The following is a 21,865-nucleotide window of genomic DNA, read 5'->3' on the forward strand; positions in this document are numbered from 1 at the left end:
ACCCTTGCTGCTAAATTGCCCATGCTTTACTGTTGGAAGCATAGGAATAACAGGTTTGGGAATTCTTACCTGGGAATGCTCATATTACAATTCTACTTTCCACCAGTTACGACAGGAGTGGACAACTTGAAAGCTTCCAGATGCTGTTGGACTAAAATTTCCATCCTTAGTAGCTACTGACCATTCTGGATGCAGCTAATGAAATCCAGCACCATCCGGACAGCTACAGTAGTCCCAGTCCTGAGTTACAGTGAATAACTGGTGCAGTTACAAAGTTGTTTCCAGGACCATGTCAGGTTCAATAATAACCCATAGCCTACTACCAAGGGCTGTTGTTGTTATGTGCTTTCAAGTCATCTCCAGCTTATGGTAACCCTATGAAGCCCTGCACAGTTCTTGTAAACCCCTCAGAAAAACACCCAACATTTGTACAATTATTATATTTATATTCTCCGTTTTTCCTTCAATGAAACCGAGTTCTTCTCCTCCTACATTTTTTTATTCTCACTGCTACAATCCTGTGACATTAGATTGATAGCCAGTGACTGGCTCAAAGTCTCCCAGTGGGCATCATAGTCAAGTGGGACTAGAGCCAAGTCTCCCCAGTCTCAGTTCAGCACTAATCATTATGCCACACTGGTCCTCAAAATGTAAAAATGTTAATTTCTTGAATTGAACAACAAGCTATCATGTGATTCCTTCTTTCTCTCTCTTTTGCAACACAGGGGTACCTACATTTGATCAACCTTATCATCACAACCATCACAAGAAGCCCCCAGTGTCTGTGCACAGAATGTAGGCAAAGACTATGGTGTCTACATTTTACAAAGCCTATTTAGAGGGATTCAGTCAGGCTCACTCACAGAATGTCTTCAGCTAACATCACTTCTTACCACAATGATACCTCCACTCTCACATTCAAAAGCCTCCCCCCAGCAAAAAAAAAAAAAAAAAAAAAAAAAAAAAGGGATATATTTGCTTGACCAAGCTTTGGTTTTAAGATTATTTTACCAAATGGCTGAAGTCAAGTCCATGATGTGTCTTGAAATGTGATTCAAGATATAATTATCTAATTATGTGAGCTGGACTTATAGATCCTGAAAGTTAGCCCTGCCTATATGGAGAAAGCCTCATTAGATTGACAAATGCATTATCCCAAAAACATAGCTGCTAGCAGTCAAATACCATGGATCCAAATTAACATGAAAGTAGTCAATTCACATAAATCAAACTAAAGGATCATTACTTGTATGGAGTCTCAAGTTTGCAGCATAGGGGCCAAAGAATTAATGCCTGTCTCCTACACACTAGAGTCCCAGTTTGGATTAGCCTGACCATGATTACTTTAGAGTAAGTAAGAAAGATGAAACTGCTAAGTAAATTTTTAAAGCAATGGACAGTTTGATGTGGCAAAAAAAGTAAAAGTATACTCTGCTGTTCAGTTGATTTAATGTTGGGAGATCCCAGTTCAAGAATGTTTGTGACAGAACATGGATCAGACCATACATTTACAGGATCATGTGATGGAAGTGGGAGGCAGCACCATCCCTTTATGCTTATCCAATTTGAATATGGCTTCTATCTTTTAAACACAGGACATTTCAACTTGTGATGTGTGATTTTGTACCCGATAAAATATGGGACTTGTCCATGTGATACAGACATTGTGAATTACGTTTTATGCAAATATACTCTACTGAAAAGGTATATACTAATACCAAGAGCCTCAGAAGTAAGGAAGAGATTCAGGTGAATAGATTGGGAATGTATCTCATCAGCTGAGTCCGTAATCCAATTTGGCCTATGTGCCCACTTCAAATGCCTGTTTGTTAATGGGCATCTTGGAACTACTGAGCTGTTATAAATATGTGCAAGAAAACAGAAACATCTATATTGTTTCTGTTTTCAAAATGTGCAGTATTACCACAACTTATAATTTTTATAATAAACAAATCTTAAGAGAGTCATACCCCAGCTATTGGATCAAGCATACGGATGACTTCAGATAGTTCAACAATGAATCTCCTTGGGGAGTGGGGGATTGAAGCTTTAATTTCATTTTAGATAAATGCATAGAGCAGAGGTTAGAGTTTGTTCTCAATCTGGATTGGCTGAGAATGGAAGGATACAGCTAGTATTACTGGAGCAACTGTACGCAGAGGCTTCGGCAAATGGGGCGGCATAAAAATGTTTTAATAAATAAATAAAATAAAATAATTTGACTCAGGGGATACTAGACATTTCTATTAATTTAGGCACTTGCGGGCTAAGTCAGTTGCATTTTTCTGAGAATTTGTACACAGATGAATTGTTTTCTCTTCTTAGTTAGGTTTACTCTAAATCACAACTCTACTAAGTATTTGGTCTTCTTTGACACTGCGATTCCTGATCAGATAACACAAACGTCTTGTACAAGCTTAAACATTCTGTGCTGAATCTCCCATTAATGAGATCCAGTAGCCCATCCCTGCTCAGCTATCTAGTTCTGTCGCTACTGAATTTCAATTGAGCAAAGTATATTAATTCAAGAAAGAATTATTTAAGATCATTTATTTAAAAGAATATATAAGCATAAGATAACAAGCTACAGAAGCAGAGTCTGAAAAGCATATAGTATGCTTACCTATATGTTAATGATATCACCATAGAAGGTGAATGTGTGCATAGTTGCTGTTTTGAAAACCATGCACAGCAAATGTTCACAATTTATGCACATATTTATGTATAATAATCTAACATTTATGCATAAAATGATGTACATAAATATGCCCAGTTTATGTATATATAACTTATATATATATAACTTATGTATATATATGTTTTATATCTTATACATAAATTATATAAAAAGAAAAGAAAAAAATCATAATCAGATACCCACACAGAATCTGGAAAAACCAGATGAGTTCAAATCTAGCTGTGTTCCAGCATCCCTAGTTGAACAAGATAAGTGAAATAACATCACTTTGACTGGAAAAACACAACAATCCCAGAGTTCTATCTCTTGTGTCAATGGGACTATGTTCAAAGGAACCATGTATTGTAGACAAAGGCATTCTTCCGTCTCTCATTGATAATGATATATATCAGTCAGGAATTGCTGAATCATAGCCATTACTACTACAATTCTGTAATTTTAAATTGTGTGTGTGTTGACAAAACTTCCCTTTTGTCAACCACCCAGGGAACCTTGGCTATTGGGCAGTATAAAAATTGAAATAAAGAATTTTATCTAATTAATTTAGAAAAAATAAATTAATCTCTACATGCTATATTTTAGAAGTGCATGCTGCAGCAGATGACATGAATAACATCATTGGCTAAAAGGAAAAATCAGATATATTGGACAGAAATCAGGAACCTTAATTAAACCACTTTCCTGTCATTTAAAATACTGAAGAAAATGCCCAGTATGCCCTCCATATTTTCAGTATTCATGATCTTAAGGTTATTTAAAACAACTCACACCTGAACCATGAAGTAGTTTAAATGCACCTTTACATGTCTTTAGCACTATGGAGTTAAATAGATTGGGGTGGAAGAAATGGAATTGCCACTATAAATCCAAAGATTATAAACAAAGATTACAAGGCATGCCTGTCCACATTTTAATTAGAGAATGAACAGAAATTTATATTGCTCCTTTGATTGCTATTTGTAAATGTGACGTATAATGCCCATTGTTAAGCACTCATTAAAGAACTATTTTAATTCATTTGAAATGCTTTAAAACATTTTAAAGAAGACCATTGTTTGAACATACATGACTGTTTAACTGTTAAGAATTATAAGTGGCCAAAGACCTAAACCCTTTCTCAGAATGCAAAGAAGTTGCTCCAGCAGTTAGCAGAGGCAGTGCGAGCCATAAGGATGGCTAAAACAGATTTGTTCTCTTTAGAAGAGGGTCTTTTGCAGACCACAGTCCAAACTAAAATGCTTACTCTAAACATAAGAAATTCATTAGTAAGGAACAACGAAATCATCCGATGGCCTCATCAATCCCCTTTCCTTTTTTCCTAGTTACAAACAACGCTGGCCATGGTATAGATACTGCTGCCAGCCTGGACTGAAGGTGATGGAGAAGACCGTACTCTTGTGGGGCAAGTGAAAAAAAAGTGATTGTAAAAATCAATCCAACTGCAATCAATTCAATCAATTTTACTGTAATAATTATAGTTATGACTATTGAAATAAATTAGAATAAACCACAGTTGAATTAGTTACACTTACACCCTCAGAGTTTATTCTCTCTTTCTTTTTAAAGATCCTCCCATATTTTTACTAAATCTATGTTTTATAAATTAGCTATTCATTTAGAATAGCTTCATTTATTATTATTATTTTATTTCCTGAGTCTGCAGATCTGTTTGGAGGAACACCATTACTGGGGTCTAGCTGGCCCAGCTGAGGGGGCTGCTTCTAAGCAAAGAATTAACTACCAGCTCTTGCTTCAGCATGGCTCACCAATTTGGTCCTCCTACTGAGAAAGGTAATACTATTATAGAACCAAAAAGCATCAGCCACATCAACATTTCATGTGCTTGAGTCTCCATCAATCAGCCCACAGTATCCTTCAAAAGCCTAAGGTCAGTCCGTGACCACAGTCATACACAGAACATTAAGAACAAGCAATACAGAGACACCTGTGGCTGAGTATTTCAGTATCCCAGCATTTCTTTAGCGTCAAGATTATTATGCTTAGGCAAAAATTGTTTGGTATAGCTGGAGAGTGAAGGTACTGGAGTTTGTTGACAGATTGAATATAATGTCTGCTGGTCGAAATAAAGAATAGAGGGGTTGCAGTGTTATAAGCAATAAATGCAAAGAACAGGTGCGCTCAAATCCAGTTCAGTATTCTTCCCTTTATGCATGCAATCACATGCCTATCAAATGTATTCTTTTATCTCATACCTTGTAAAACAGACTTATTCCTACTAAAATTGCCTGGGAGTTTACACACAGTATGGAGGTGCATGGTACAGTTCTAAGCATATTTGGTCCCATCAGCTGCCAAGATGGGAAATGGCTTGATAACCTTATGCAAGCCAGTATGAATTGCATGAAAGAAGAAGATTGCTGGGGTAGCATAAATAAATGAATGAACTGGGATTCTGCTTATAAAAGAGATACAAAGCCAAAATAAATTTGCTAACGTTTAAGATGCAAACAACCATGCAGCTTTTGCTCCGCTCCTACTGTTCTGGTATGTACCCGTTCTATGCTTATTCTTCAGCTATGTCTTTCATTGCCTGTTAAGGGTTATCCAGAATAGACATTACTGAGACATTAAAGCCTTTGGACATAATCCACCAAATTCCTTTGTCACACAAGAATCTAGCATACCAGAAATGGGTTCTTTTGTGATTGTTGTATTTGCAACAGAGTATCTTCATAACGCAGGTAATTTACAGCCTGTTGAGGAGTCCTTTGCACTCAAATTAGTAACACAAATGCTGGTCTTAAAAAATAAGTCCACTGAGCAAACATCACTGCAGACTGATGTTTATTCACTTATTTATATGAAAAGGACATCTCAGATTTCAGTTCAGATTCTGGTGAATTTGTGCACATTCAGCAACAAAAAGAACACAGACACTTTACAGGCAGTAATTTTAAAGGCAGAACCCAATGGAGTCTCCAATGATTCTGTTATGCCCCACCAATTTCTTTTAATGAGCACCCCATGACATTTGGACAATGTGCATTTGTGAAAGAGCACATACAGGAGCTCTGCTGACCTGCCTTTTCCAGAAATTAGTGTTCCCACTTGCGCAGTTTCCTCCATATCTCCTTTGCTGTATGTAGCAGATCCTCTGAGCACAACAGAGCTGGCAGGATCCCGTACATGCAGAAGTGAATCTATGGGGGTGTAAGTACTGTAGAGCCACTCATTATTTTACCAAAAGGGAAGATGACAGAACTTACAACCTTCAGTGCCTTGCTGAATTGTTAGTCATTATTCAGAATAATCGTTGATGCAAGTTTAATTTATATGTTATTTATCCCATATAACAGTGACTTTTCTTGGGAAAAAATCAGGTCTACATGGAGATGCCCCAGCAGATCTTTATCTATTTATCTATCTATCTATCTATCTATCTATCTATCTATCTATCTATGACTTGCTATTCCAGTGAAATGTTGTTCCCTTCTTGTATTCCCTAGGAGTATCTTTGTAAATTAGCAAATTACAATTATCTTTGTAAATTATCATGTAACTGCACAATTAGGTCATCTTCATTGTCGTTCAGTACAAATTCTATGGAAGCACTAAGGATAGTAAGTGTTACTCTGGCTGATCAGCTGTTACCCAAAATCATACTCAACTGACTAAAGATGGAGGTTATCAGATAATTCAATAGACCTACTTCTGCATCTCTTCCAAGGTTGGTTTGTCTTCATTGACAGTTTTGCAGTACACACAGAGAAAGCTGTTATTTGAAGTCGTATAGTCTGCACCATTTCCCACAATGAAGTCTAGTGGTGTAGATTCTGTCAGTGATCACAGTGGAGGTGCCTCAATAAACAAACCTATCCCAGTACTGGTGTGTGTGCTGCCAGTATGGCAAGGATCTAGATCAGATTTAGTGCATTCTCCAGAAAGCATAAATGCCATGATATTGGTTTAAAATATTATTTCTCTTTTTTACAACTCCTAACTTCTGACATTCCTTTCCTCTTGGAGCTTTTCTTTTAAAGAGTCAAGGTAGGGGCATCATTCTCACCTGTGAAGCCTCTTTTTAGGTACCTTCTCCTTCTGATATACCTAAACCCTCTTGTGAAGGTGGGGAGTTCAATGTATTCAACAGTTGAGTAATATGGCCAATCCCATCTTTAGCAATATTACACAGTGCTTTTTTCATGGACTTTAATGATGGCTAGACCTCTTCCAAACAGGGGAAGTGCTTTTTGGAAAAGGATGATAAATATCTCACCAACTCCAGTTCCATATATAACTGAGGCTCCATGGCATCCTGTAGCACACTTCCTGCCTGCACCTTGTAATAATCCTTGTAAATGGCAGGGTTCCCATTTTCTTCTTCTCTTTCTCCAGGATGACTATTTTCCAACTTTTTTTAAGTACAAAGACTCTCTAGGAAGAAAGATGCTGCTTCACAATCCCCTTACCAAAGCAAAATGATATGTTTTTGTGTGGAAACATCTTTATTTTAACAGTGATGGCATCAGTGTGGAATGTAGTGAGGTTCATCAGCCAATGTTGATATGTTTGTTGTTTTCATACCAGACACACTGGTATGTAGTTCGATAAAAGTATCTGGAATTTCCCAAATATTTGATGCTCCAAAATGTGGGTGTAAATATATAAAATATTAAAAATGTTGCAATAAATGTGTCCTTTTTAACATGGTCCAAGAAATATGTGGAACAGCTCCATGCTGGCTAGACAGATGTGTGTTTCAGTTCCTTTAAGTCCAGTTTTTCTAGGCACCAGATCACAATGCAAGATCACTTCAGGGACATCAGAGCTTTTTAATGTAATTGTAATGTCCATGTTTTCCAACAGATTGGGAAAGCCAGCAAAATAGCCATGATACAGAAATAAGGCCCACTCCTTTTCCCCTTGTGCAATTTCAAACTGAGTGTCAGCAGTTAGGGCATTATATCTCACTCAGACTAAATTTCATTGTCCCTGGAAGATCCAGGGCCCTTGCTAACTGAACAGTAAATATGGGCCTAGTTTTCTGTGAAATAACCTCTGCGCAGACATTGCTAGGCAGGGTAAGATAAAATCTACCATTTCCCATTCTTCTCTACCCTTTCGTACAGGTTCACAATGATCAGAAGCAAGCAGCCAACAGTTGAACTTGCTAGGCCAACCTAACTATTTCACCAGGAGATACTTCTGCATCCACCTTTTGTAGCTAGGATTTCTTCAGCCCTCTAGAAACTATATTCTTTGCAGTTAACCTTCTGTTTGCCTTCAGAATAAAGAATCCAGTCAGCAGCATCTTATTTGTATTATTCTAACTGGTATACAGTGTTCTTCACTGTTTTGATGGCTTGATGTACTGTAAATAACACCACAGTGAAAATATGTTTGTAACCCTTGGCAAAATTCCCCTTAATTTTGGAAATCTGCACATGCACGTCTTTCTTGAACAGTGGAGTCTCCTGCTTTCTTTGTATACAAACTCCATAAACTTCTTTCCAGTCAGTTCGACTGATGAACATCCAGAGGCATAGTTTTGATGGTTCTGTGCAGATGATGGTTATAAGTTTTTTTTTAATTGTATATCTGTATAAACCAAGGTCTTAGCTTTGGACATGGGGAAATACCTCCATGTTTTTGTCATGTTTTATTGTGGCCAAAATTTATTTTAATAGACTGCTCACAGCCTTATTTAGAAACTCGTGGTATCTAAATTATACAACTGTAATTTGCCAGGCTTTCTTCTATTTTGTCTTAAAACAGCACTAAAAGCTTTGGACACTGAGACGTATTTGAACAGAATGTCTACCACTGCTCAAATGTACTTGTAACTATTGTTGTGTTAACAAAATGCTGCATGTCAATATTGAGCATCCACTTTCAGTTATGATGGTCTTATTCCATTTGAAATAGACTCTGGCTGCTTTGTGAAGTTTGTAAGCTTCCTGATCTGAAAGCTATTTGTTAAGCTTTCTTCTGATCAGTGTTTTGGCCTCCTGAAACTAGAAGCTCACGTCCTCAAAAGTCCCGATCTTCCCAGAGAGCACACTTTAACTTCTTTAAGAGTTCTTCATGCTTTGCCATTTTGTAGGAACACACACAAAAGGATGCATAGGTTTCAACAAACCATTTTATTGGTGCAGAAAACAACATAAAACATTATCTGTCAATGCTTGGGTCTAGGGAAATGCATGAGATGCCTGAAATGCTTACAGCCCGTGAATGTTCAGTTCAAGTACAGATGTTCAGGTTTTCAAAATCACTATGCAGCCCATATGCCTGTGTATAAAAAGTATAAAACAAATAATGCTTTAGTAATCAGTGAGTACTATATACAATCATTTTCTACATACTATTAAGAACAAATATCAGAAATAAAGCACTTACCATTGTGCCTCTTTCCTCTGTCATGACTTCCAATCTTCTTCCATCTTTCAGTGGTGACTAATATGTAGACCAGGCTGTGTCAAACTCCCATAATACCAATTTCTTTGCAGATATCTTGGATAATTTCATAAGTACCCCACCATCCATATCTTCAGCAAGCTGCACAGTGACAGGACTCTCACCTTTAGGAACAGGGTTTGTAGGTCACAGCTGTAACTCTATTTTGTGTCAGACTATTTCTCAGGAAAATCCATACTCTAGTTTGTTTGGAATGGAGTTTCAGGGCAGGAACTTGTTCTAAGGTAGATACAGTGAAAGATACAATCCCTCTTACAACAAAAATCTGTTTTGGCTTGGTTTCTTACATTCCTAGCAGCTGTGACAGGATCTTCCTTCGCTGGTATAATTTAGCCTATATGAACTGGGGGAAGAGCTTTCAAGTGTTATATAGGCTCTTTCCATCTTTCTGGGTTGAATGTCCAAGGGTACCAGGATAGAAAGCACCCACAGACTACCAGAGTTATTTTTGGTATTTCCATCTTTTCTGTGCTGAATGTCTGGACAAAGAAGAAGACTATCTCTATCAATTCTGATTGCTCTTGCTTCTGATTAGCTGGTGTGAAGGCTGTTTTTTCCTGGGCTAAAACACTCCCTATTGGTTTGTAGGGTGGAATTTGCCTGTACAGGGTCACATGTCTCTTCTGGTTGTATCCAGGAAGAATTGGAAATGGCCCTGTCTCCATTCATATTGTCGTTCTAAAAATCCTTCCTCTTGGTCTGTTTTGATTGAGCAAATTCATAGAGCTCACATGACTCCATTGGGCTAATCCAGGAAGGGCTAGAAATTTCTAACCCAGTTTTAACAGGGCACTAAAAATCTTTCTATTGATTGGTGGTTGCATGACCAGTTTGTAATCCACCAGTGCTGGGCTATTAGAGGTGGGCCTTCTGACCTGAAAAGGGGTGGTGTTTAGAGTTTACTGTGACATAGCCTTTTTTGCTCTTTGTAGCTATTCAACAGATTTTGCATTTCTTTGAACTTTAGAACACGGGTATTTGTCAGTAAGTGCATCAACATGCACATTAAATGCATATTTTGGTAATATTTTAAAATAACTTTACAATGGAAACAAAACAAAACAATTATCAGTGAAACACGACTCTAAAACTCTAAAGTAGAAATGGACAGGTTCACCAGTTATAGGTTCTTCATAGGCATATAGAAAAAAGAATCAGAGACCAGTGAGTTTAGCTAAAGTCAAGGCACAAATCTGAGTAACAGCAATCATTCATGCCTTCAGAATGCTAGTAAGCCATTCTTTCTTTATCCAAGAATCCCAGGTGTATCCTGATAACTGCAGCACCTAATAATGACTAACTTGTCCAGTCTGCATTCTCCAAGCGGAGACTGGGTCTAAAATATAGATCCCCATCTGGCCTAAATTTTGGAATGTTTCATTTGTTCTCCCATGCTTTGTTTCTGTACAACCCACCCTGATGAAAAGTTCTACAGATTCAAAATTCTCCACACTTGGTGAAATCTTGGTTGATCATATTCATCCATTCATCCATCATAATCACAGAGAAACAGATCCAAATAAATCTATCACCCAGGTAAGCATTTTGCAGTTTTCTCTCATGGTTCAGGTTAACTATGTTTGTTATGTGAGTATAATAAACAGGGTACATAAAAAGGCTTCCTAAATAGTATTTCAACTCAGGCAATACCAAAGAGTACAGCTGACCTTCCTGATGCCTAGAAACAGACAGCTAGACTGGTTAGTCAGGGTGATTTTGCCAAATTCAGCATGCAAATATAACAACCTTTTCAAAACTTTGTTTTGCAACTTTACAGATCAAAATATTTGCATTGGAAAGGTTCCACTGCAGTGGATAGGTTGAAATGGCACCATGAATTTCATTAGAGACCTTACCTGCCCCAACAACTTTGTCAATGGCTATGCTTGAAGAATCTAGTTCCTTGGCAAATTCATGGACAGCTTGATTGGGATCTTCATATGTATGTGGATCTACATAAGTTCTAAGGCCTGGAAGCTTTACTGTTTAGGAAAAAACAGAGATACAAGTACATAAGAATGGTCACATACACAAATTCTGCTGATGTCTTACAGAATACTCATCATATACTTAAAAGAAATTGCTGAAAGAAAAAAAAAGTCAGGAAATCTGATCATGGATCCTCAGCACCTTATTTGTTTTGACCTGAAATGGTAGAAGTGGAGAAAATGAATGGAGGAAAAAAAATACTATCTACCCAGCAAGCTGAATGGGCAGTGGATTCAGATAGACAAAAGCCCTGTTCACATGCTTACTCCAAGTGTATAGACAGCATTTAAGACCTGCCTTCAACATCTCCAGGAATGGGCTCCTCTAGAAAATTTCATGCAAGTTTTGGAAAGGGTTTCTAAGCACTTTCACCTCAACAGACCTAGAAGCCTCTGTATGACTGGGTCTTATCAGGGTTTCTGAATATGAAAAGGTTATAAGAATCTTCTGTCAAACATGTCCAGAACCCATGTTCAGAGCATTTTGCTACTTGTGCAAAGGTTTTCAGAGGATCCTTTGGGAATGATACTTATGTACATGTTTTAGCATCCTTTATATCTTTAGCCAGTTCATGCTCAGGAAAATAGCTGAACAGGGCTAAAATAAAGTATTGCTTCATGTGATATAACAACTTAAAGGACTACACTGTCATAAGATGTAGTAATGGTACTGTCTTTAAAGCAATGTTAGCTAAATTTGAGATATGTGCCATGATGGCTGAATGGAGCATTTATGTTCCAACACAGTATTTCCTTGAATATCAGTGTGGAAGAACAAACATCAGGGGATACCATTCAAATCCTTCTTGTACCACTTTGTGGGAGTGACTGATCTGCCATGGCTGTTGGGACCATAGTTGTTGGATCATATTAGGCAGACTGTGGCTTTCTAAAAGTTCCATCACAGTTGGTCCACATAGTCAACTGTGAAGGAGGATACACATTTTAGATTAAAACATATTGAATTCCACAAGTTGTCCATCCCTGGACTCAATGGACATTTGGCCTGATTCAGTCAGGCTCATTCCCTTCACCTACCAAGGTGAACTTCACCTACCAGGCCAGCTGCTGCAAAATTTAATCAAATCAAGGAAGCTGACTCCCTATGTTCTAGTACTAATTGCCTCTGACACAATTTAAAGGATACCTTTCAGAACAGAGAGGCTGTGTTTTGCCCACTGTGACATGCTGATAGTGTTTCCTTCAGCGCTGTGGCTGGTTAAACAGCCATCTCCATAAAACCTCCCAAACAACAGCAACAATTAAGACACACACAGACACCCCTATGAGCAACATATTGCCCTAAGTTAAAGGTCTCGTAAATGCTCCCTGCCATCCATGCTGGTTGCAGGTTACAGACTCCCCCCAGTCCCTAATAAAATGATAATAATAATATATAAAAACAGTGCTTTTAAAACCCTCTGAGCAGTGGGGACTTTTGCACTGGATTTTTTTTTTTATACTGGCCCCAGAGATTTTGAGTTATCAGGTAACTGGTGGCAGCAAGAAGAATAATCCCTCCACACCAATTACTAAAGAGCAGTTCATATAGTAAGTGGATTCTGTCATGAGCAGCAGATAATAAACACATGAACACGTGCTAAGCTGCACTACTTTACAGCTCCTTCTGTGCAGGCGGCATCGTTTCCATTTTAGCAGCGTGAATTGCCCTACGGGTAGCAAAGGAGTCGACAGGACTTGGCCAGACATGGGCAAACAGAGATGATCTGAGGAGGTGAAATATATTTCTACTCCTTTGAAGTGATATTATAGGATTTGAAATAAGGCTGCAGGGAACAGTTCATGGCTGAGGCTTTTTCTTAAGCAATTCAGAATCAGTGGACTGAAATAAACCAGCTGCTATGGACTGAAGTGCAGAAAGTTTATTGCAGTCACAGAAGTTATTTTATCCTGTTTCCACTAGCCCAGGAGAATTTTGCTCTCTGGATGTGCCATTACCAGTGCTCCACCAACTAACTCCAGAACAGTGCCGGGTATTGTTGGGTTTATACTTCCCTGGTGGCAAGTGGAGGAAAACAAATTAGACTTGGCAGGTACAGAAGCAGAACCAAACTTTCTGGGATGGAGGATCCACAACCTGAAGACAATATAGACAGTTATGGAACATACACTTTAACTACTATTGCAGGAAATAAGTTTTTATCCACCAAGATGTTCAGCATGTAAACTGGATGCTTTTATTGTTCTTGGTTATTTCTTTTATTCGTGTGTTTTTAATTGTGTTTTATTTATAGATTTTATGTTAAGTTTTTGTTTATAATCTGGATTTTATTGTTAGCTTTTCTGAGTGCCATTTTTGGTAGAAAGGTGAGATATAAATTAAATAAATAATATATCTGAATAGAGTCACCTTATAAAAAGCAGAAGCTTCAATGCAATTCTTTGGCTGAGTGACAGCACAAGATCAGCAAAGGATTTGAACCAGGACTCACCAATGCTTGGTTCAGAAAGCCTGTTTCAAACTTAGATGCTTGCCCTGGAATCTATGCAGTAAGACCACCTCTAACGTACATTTCAGAGTACATTTCTATCACTACCTAATAGTACAACCTAATCATGGAAAATTATGGAGGAAAACATATAATACTGAATATAACTTAAAAGTAAAAAGGAGTTACATTAAAATTTTGTCAGAAAATATAGACTTTTTTCTGATCCCCAGTTCTTTTTTGAAAGACAAGAATTCTCAGAGAATCCACAGATTTTTCTCATGTGTTAATATGTGCATTACAGTTGCACACTGAAGCAGAAAAAAACTGCAGAAGCCCAATCCCAATTCACAGAAATTTATCCACCATGAAATTGTGATTATGACATTCCATGGGTTGATGACTGGAAGAACAAAGTTTGACCTGTTGTTTGTCTGTGACACCTTTAAACCGGCTGTTTCTGTTTTATAACCCAATTAAATTTGAATAATGAAGACCTCATGATGGGGGACACATATTTCTAAATGGATAGCCTAAGGCCATGGTATTAACTGTCAATGTGAGGTCTTAAGTAGCTGGATATCGCAGCTTACATAGCTGCATTACAGAAAGAACAGGTAAACTCCTGATGAGATGCTCTAGAGAAAAACCATTTGAAGTTTCATTTGCTGCCATGCAAGTGTAATTAAATGATGGGTTCAATTTCTGCAACAACATGCAAAACACATAGATGCAGCCACTCATGTTGCTGCTATGTGAACAATATTAGGAAAACATGAGTATTGCATTAGCTGGGCCCCTCTGACATTTCCTCCACCCTCAGAATTCCATGACATTCAAAAGCCTTCACTTCTCCTGCCCCACAGAGGTGAAAAGCTTCTCTTATGTGACAGGCGTAAGGAAACAGCAGTGTGTATCATGGGTCTGCAAGCTTGATCAGAACTAAAGGCCCATTTCAGCAGGCTATGCTTCTTGCCCCAAATTTGCTTGTAGAATTCAAATTTTAAGCATCTCTACTCAATTGCTTGTGATGCCGCTAAGAGAAGAAAACATTATAACAGGGATCAAGTGAAACATGTAATATGAAGCAATCTGGATTGTAGAGGTGGTGCACATGTAACCTTATATGATTCCTAAGTAAAGCTAAACAGATCAGAACAGGCAGTGGAGATCGAACCCAAGTTCATCTTCTCTTAAATTCAAATCCCCACCACCACTTTCTTTATACTAGCTTAGGGTATCTCATTTGACTAACATTAATGAAACAAAATCCATTAATTCCACACAGATCCAGAGGTATTGAAAATTAGCTCAAGAGTGCAGGGTGTGCCTCTGTGCGACGGGAATGGCATGTGCTATCCAGGATTTGAATGTTAAACCCCAGCAAGTGGTGGAAAATGTTGAACAGATGTCTTGCACCTTAGCAGCACTCATCTTCATTCCAAAGGATGGGGGCCTCTTTGAGCAAAGCTGGGGTCAGTGGCTAGCATCTGTTAGGGATCCTTACATACAACAACATACATGTGTCCTAGTATTTCATGGAAAGAATATGCAGGTGGATGAGGCAATTTTACTAGAAGCAGCAAGATTTGAAATGTGGCTGGCTCACTCTATTTTTCATTGTTCACAATGGGATGGTATTGCTCCTAAAACGTTCTTTACAGAATTCAGTGAAATTCCTCTTTTTTATATATAGGAATGCCCTTCGCTAGTATAAGGCCTCATTTGTTGTTGCACAGTAAGGGGGCAAAGATAAATCCTACACTCTGGCCAGCTGTTGAAACTTGTTAGTGAGAAACACTGCTCAGCCTTCAGTGATATTAGAAAACAAGGCTGTACTCAGCAGGCATCCTGTTTTGAGAAACGGTTCCCAAGTTTACTGAGAGCAATAAGCATCAGGCTTATTAGTGGATGATTTATTCTTAGTAACACATCTTTCCTTGATGTAAAACACCTGTCACAAATGACTGCATTAAAAAACAAAAGAACCTAGAAGACTGGAATACAGACTTGACAATAGCCTGATAATAATCAGGAAAGATGCCTCATCATCATCATCATCACATTGCATTTCTATAGCGCCCACAGCCGAAGCTATATGGGCAGTTGACAACATTTAAGTCACCCATCCAGATTTCAACCAGGCCTGATCCTGCTTAGCTTCCAAGATTGGGTGGAATCAGGCACTAGTCACCCAGATCAGGATGCCCACCTTTCATGTATTCCTCTACTTATGTAAGCCCTTTGTATCTTGCTGACAAGATGCATCTGAGAGTAGCAGATTGAGAACTGGATATGGAATGAAAAGCTGTGGTAGACAGGGGAGATAACAGCAAAAATCAGGTGCTGTTGACTCAAGTGATGAAAGCAAAGCCAAAGGTAGGTCAAATTTAAAAGGGTTGCTGCAGCAACAGCTGTTATTTTGGCTTAATTGATTAGCATGAATGTGCCTACTACAATGATTTCATCTAAAGCGTTCTGCAGCAAAGAACTGGATTTGAAAGAAACCTCTTAACAGTCCTTGGAGACTCTAGCCTTTGAAATGTGATTCCTTTCATTGGAAGGGCCAGGAAAATCAGTCTGAATTTGAATAGAGGTAGAGATAGAGAGGAGAGAGAGAAAGTAGAAGGTGAAATTTGGGGTTTGATGCATGGTTAATGGCTCTGCTGCTTTCCGTATGAATTGTGATTTGCTCCTATGTGTAAAAGTGTCAGATTCTTGGCTGATGCCTGACCCAGGTCAGGATGACTGATTTGTTGATAATGATTCTGAGACTACAGAGTTAAATGATTCTGTGCATGTTCCTACCACCCCAAGCACCTCCAGGGAAGGTGGCTCTGGCCCAGTGCTTCTAACAGACATTAAGGAACCCCAAGATGAGTCCCTTAAGATCTATTCATCCACACTGAATTGGAGAAGGCCAGAGTCTAGAATATGCTGGTAACAAAAGGCATAGGAACAGGATACCACCTGGAGGCAAAATGCATGCCTTAAGAATGACAGCAACTGGATTCTTCATTAGCAGGACCCCCCTCATAAGTATGACTTTTTATTCAAACATGTGGTGAAGTTCAGCTCGCCTCTCCTCTCAGCTCTGGCTATAGAAGTTCTTAGTTGGAACTTGAGAGCTGTTGGAAACTTTGCCTCGACTTCCAGGGCCTTGTATGCTCTTTTCCTTAATTTTGTCTTATTTTTGGAGTTCCATGCTATTGATCCTTGCAGCCCTGCCTGATTCTGCTTTTAGACTGTGTATTCACTTGAATGATCTCCTGGATTTGACCTTAGCTGCATCTCAGATCTCACTTCTGGAAACCACGTACATACCTTGTAAAATTGTATCTTTGATTTTTGCCTGTTTATTATCCTCCCTTTGGATTTACACCTCAAATACCTCAAAGCTCAGGTTGACCCAGCTAAAGTAGGAAGGGAAATAAATCATATCTTACCAAGAAACTTTTTCATTTTAATGCTAACTTATCCAAAGAATATAAGGCTGCAATCCTAACAACACTTATAAAGCAGTGGCTGGGTTTCTACAACATGCTAACTCAAGGGTTAGTGTGGATTATTTTGCTGTCTGAACCCAGACATGCTAGCTAGCTAGCTAGCTATTCATTCATTCATTCATTCATTCATTCATTCATTCATTCATGGCATTTATAGACCATCCATCACTGTCGTCTCTGGACAGCTTACAATATAATATAAGTCCTGAATAGAATAAATTGCCTATACCATGACTGAACATAAAAATGACATAGTTAAATTAAATAAAATAAATAAATATGCAATTAAAATTGATTAATATTAAAATATTGGTCAAATAAAAAGGTCTTGACTTGGTGCCGAAAAGCATATAATGATGGTGCCAGGCGGACCTCTCTAGGGAGCACATTCCATAGTCAGACCATGCTAACCATGTTTGTTAATCATAAATAACCTTTGAATTGTTACTGGGTTATGAACTGTGGGTTGTCTGTTAACTCTTTTTCTTAAAAAAATCACAGTTGGAGTCAAACAACGCAACAACTCAGTCCTTAGGTGTGGATTTTCATGACGGTTGCGCCCAGTCAGTAAGTACAAGGGGAGCATACAACCGATTAACCATAGATATTATTGTAAACTCTGCAGTGCTGTCCCAAAACTTCTCATTGCTGAACAAAGTGGGGACTTTGTTACATTGTTGCTGAGACTGATGATCTGTCTCAGATATGCTGTAAATAGCCTTGTATTCCTTGTTTTGTGAGGCATAGGATGCCAGAAAATAAAGAAAATAAGCTGGACTGAATTTACATTAATAAGATCTATTTCACCACAAATCATGCCATTGCATTAATTGCATTTTAATATCAGTTTGTTCAGCCTATGCATCAACTTAGTTAATACAATTAAAGAAATGACAAACTTTTAAAACTTACAATGTCCATTACCAAAATAGAGTCTTTTCTCATCAGCTCCATGTTTTGATTTACTATGTCCACAGAATCTATAAGCAACAAAAAGCAAAAATATCAGAAACAGAATGTTTTATATACTGCTTGCTCGTAAAAACAGAATGCAATCTGTTCCCTGAACAATTAAGTACCTGTTAGAAACTTTCGTAACGTTTACATTATCTGAACCCTACAGAGCTGAGATATGTTCTGTGGGAATTTGAGGAAATTGACTAATGAGACGATATGTTGATTTTTGACCCTTCCAGTTTAGTTTTACAATTGCCTGAGAATGTGTTTATAGCTGTTTTTAACAAGTTCTGTATGACTTGTGCTACTATAGTTAGCAGACTCATTACAGTGTGTAGCTCTGCTATGACTTCCTGCTCTACAGATGGGGAAAAGTCTAAATATTAGGGATGGATGGAGGGATCTGTTTGATCTGATCACTTTCTCAATGTTCATTCATAATTCTTTTCTCTTCTGCATTAATCTGTGATTTTTAAAAATGCTTGCCAAATGTATTTAAATAGGCATTTTGAACAGATTTTCTTACAAAATGCATACATTTTCTTTCAAAGCATGCATTTCTAAATCAATTCTATGCATTTCTAAATCAATTCTATGCATTTCTAAAGCAATTCAGCAATTCCCAGCATTCTCCAGTCAGCATGGACTTTGTGGACAATTTCTTCCTGTGTAAATATAAATAGATTAGCCCTAAATATATCCTAAAACATGCTTTTTATATGTATTTTGGTACCATTTTTGAAATGAGACCAGTTTTGCAACATTTAGAAAAGTGCATAACCAGAAGGATAAGTGTATTCCAACCTGTACATTAATACAGGAAGTTCATATTAGGTCAATCTGTGTCAAAATGTGGGCCAAACAAAATCTTTGTGCATTGCTTCTAACCATTCCTGTTCATGAGAGTGTTTATTATTCCAATGCAGCACTCAAGCAATGGAAATAAACGTGCAACACAAATAATGAACTAACCTCCCAATCAGGATGTAAACCACAATTGTGAGTAGAATAATTGCTACAGCAGCTGAAACAGCAATCATTACGACCTGGCTACTCTCACTGGAGATGGAGAAAGCTAGAAATTAAAAGGAAGTAAGAATAAAAAGCATTAAATATCACCAAGGACAAATGGGAGCTGTAGTCATTACAGCATCACTTCATTCTTAACTTGAAAATAATTGTCTGCCTTATTTGTAAAACAGTATTTACTCCACTCAATAGAAAAGAGAACAGCCGCTCCTGTGGATTGATTTACAAAGTGCAATGGCTAAGAAAAGCAAATATATTCTGCTGAATACAAGTAAGTACAACATTGCTCACACAATGGATTCGCAGACTCCTCCCTACTGCAGCTTTTGCATTTCTAAATAAGAAAAAAAAAGCCACCAAGGAGCTTCTCTGGACCTTCTAGGAATAATGAAGGCAAGGAGACTCCACTGAACTGGGTGAAAATCATAAGAACATATCAAATCAACTTTGGATAATGTTTCTTGCAGATGCTTCAAAAATACAACTTATGTGCATAAGTCAAATAGGATCGTTCAACAGTTCCATTTGCATGCATTAGGTTTAACTCAGCTTTGTTTTAATTCATCTCCCAACACTAATGAAAAAATGAAAAACCTACAGTGCAGATTTGATTTTTATTTCGCTGGCATGGTTTCCTCTAGAGCCAGCAGAATGAGAAAATACTTTAAAGTGTCAAATACTATGCATGGGCTATGACTTTGGACTCTAAAAGTTCTTAAAGTGCATACATATCAAAATGCAACTCAGGATTGTAACCAAGCAATTGAAATATATTCCAAAATGCTATAAGGATAACAAAAAATAATAGTCTTCCATCTGTTCTACAAAGCCCTTTATTACCTTCATGCTGTCCAAGCATCCCCATGCAAGCATGTTTGTTCTAGTTAAACAAGAACAATTTTCTTTGCCATATACTCCCAAAAATAATATCACGAATAATGTCAATGCTTTCTACACATCACACAATTTCTCCTGAAGAGCCAGGGTTACAGTAATTGCCATTTGTTAACTAAAACAGGGAGCTCAACTACTTTCCAGAAAGAGTTGGAATTTTTAAAATCTCACAAACCTTAAAAATTCAAACATGTCAAGTGCAAGATTGCTTGACTTGCTGCTACATTTCTGTTTCTTTTTGGGACATTATACTTTCCAAACAGAACATTATACTTTCCAAACTTGAGACACTCAAGCCTATGAGAAGTCTGTAAGAAAAATTTGTCACTACAATATCTGTGGTAAAATCTATGTTATGCTATAACTTTGGAATTCCTCTCTCCTTCCTCCCAAATTCATACGTCTAACAAATTAATCAAGGAAAACTGCATATAATTGCCCAAATGTTAGAAGTATAGATTTATAGTTGAGATGGTCAGGTTGAATGTTAACTTGTTCAAATATTTTCAATATACTATCAAGGGAAGTGAGTCTCTGATCTAACTATATGATTTGGAAAGGGATATGATAAGCATTAATGGCACAATCCTATACAGTTTAGACAGAAAATGGTCTGGGAATGGAGATTTTTTTTTTCTGTCTAAACATACATAGGATTGTGTCCTATGTTTTAAAATACAGCGTGGAAGTTTCAATTGTATACTCACTTTCTGTCAGTAAGTAAAGGTGATTTTCTTCTCTGTATTATATTTGGTGCCATGTTGCTATGTTTTAGTTTGATACTGTTGATTGATTTTATGAGGGTCATTATCATTATGACTATAGAAAAACATTTTATTAACTGTTAAATTAATGTACGTATATGTTTTGCCTTTGTATGCCTGAACACAGTGTTTACTTAAAAGTGCACATCTTATAAGCCTTTTGTAACAACCAATCAATTTTCTAATCAGATGTCATAAAGTTAACAAAGATTTTGAATGGTTGTCTTTGAAATATACATTTTGGTAGTTCTAGTAAATTTTTAAAGAAAAAGGAACAGATCCAGGTATATAATAATTTCAGATAACAGTTTTCTAAGTATTTTTAGTTCATTGATAATTCTTTTAGCTACTGTGCTTTACCCCCCCCCCCCCCCCCCCACACATATATAGGGCTATATATTCTACTATTCGGGACTGCAGGTGGCGCAGTGGTTTAAACTGCTGTGCTGCTGGGCTGGTTGATCGAAAGGTCGCCAGTTTGAATCTGCACAATGGAGTGAGTTCCCGTTGCTCCGTCCCAGCTCCTGCCAACCTTGCAGTTCAAAAGCATGCAAATGCAAGTAGTTAAAAAGGTACCACTTCGGTGGCAGGTAACAGCGTTCCGTGCACTTCAGTGTTTAGTCATGCCGGCCACATGACCACGGAGACTGTCTGCGGACAAACGCTGGCTCCCTCGGCTAGGAAACGGAGATGAGCACCGCCCCCTAGAGTCAGGCATGACTGGACTTAACGTCAAGGGGAAACCTTTACCTTTACCTATTCTACTTTCTGTGTAAAGTAATCAAGATAGCTTCCATTCTAGCTTACCATGAAATTGCCAAAATTTATTCACTCAACTTTTATAGAGAATTGAGACAATTTGCTTTCCAGGTAGGAGCATTCCAGATATTCGCCTATTGTCTTTTCTTCAGATATGATTTGTAGCAATTCCAACAAATGTAAACAGAATGCAGCACCAGTCTGGGCCGTTGGGCAGGCAAAACAGTACTCTGCTTCTCAGGGCAATTGTGCCCTTGATTAGTAGCGTCTTTCTCGTAGCTACGACTGCTTCTTGTTTAAGCAACAACAGCATTACTGATGAATGGTCTCTTAGTTGCAATTTAATTATGTAATTCCTATTCCATGTGATAGGTGGGAATTT

The 21,865-nt window shown here is 37.8% G+C and overlaps 1 protein-coding gene across 4 annotated transcripts in view; it reads right to left on the minus strand.

Moving 5' to 3' along the window:
* The window catches only part of EPHA3 (EPH receptor A3), a 239,559-nt gene that overhangs the window by 39,374 nt on the left and 178,320 nt on the right, over nucleotides 1-21,865 (minus strand). For 3 of the 4 annotated variants that reach the window (XM_044442162.1, XM_044442161.1, XM_044442163.1), the window contains 3 exons: nucleotides 19,010-19,112; nucleotides 17,993-18,060; nucleotides 10,993-11,118 (listed from right to left, as the gene is read on the minus strand). In XM_044442162.1, the coding sequence (XP_044298097.1) occupies nucleotides 10,993-11,118; nucleotides 17,993-18,060; nucleotides 19,010-19,112 (297 nt within the window). Of the gene's footprint in view, nucleotides 1-8,783; nucleotides 8,951-9,058; nucleotides 9,241-10,992; nucleotides 11,119-17,992; nucleotides 18,061-19,009; nucleotides 19,113-21,865 lie in introns of those variants that run through there. The other variant, XR_006415904.1, reaches the window with a different exon arrangement.

This window comes from Varanus komodoensis, unplaced genomic scaffold (assembly GCF_004798865.1).
Source record: "Varanus komodoensis strain SLA01 unplaced genomic scaffold, ASM479886v1 scaffold4, whole genome shotgun sequence".
NCBI lineage: Eukaryota > Metazoa > Chordata > Lepidosauria > Squamata > Varanidae > Varanus > Varanus komodoensis.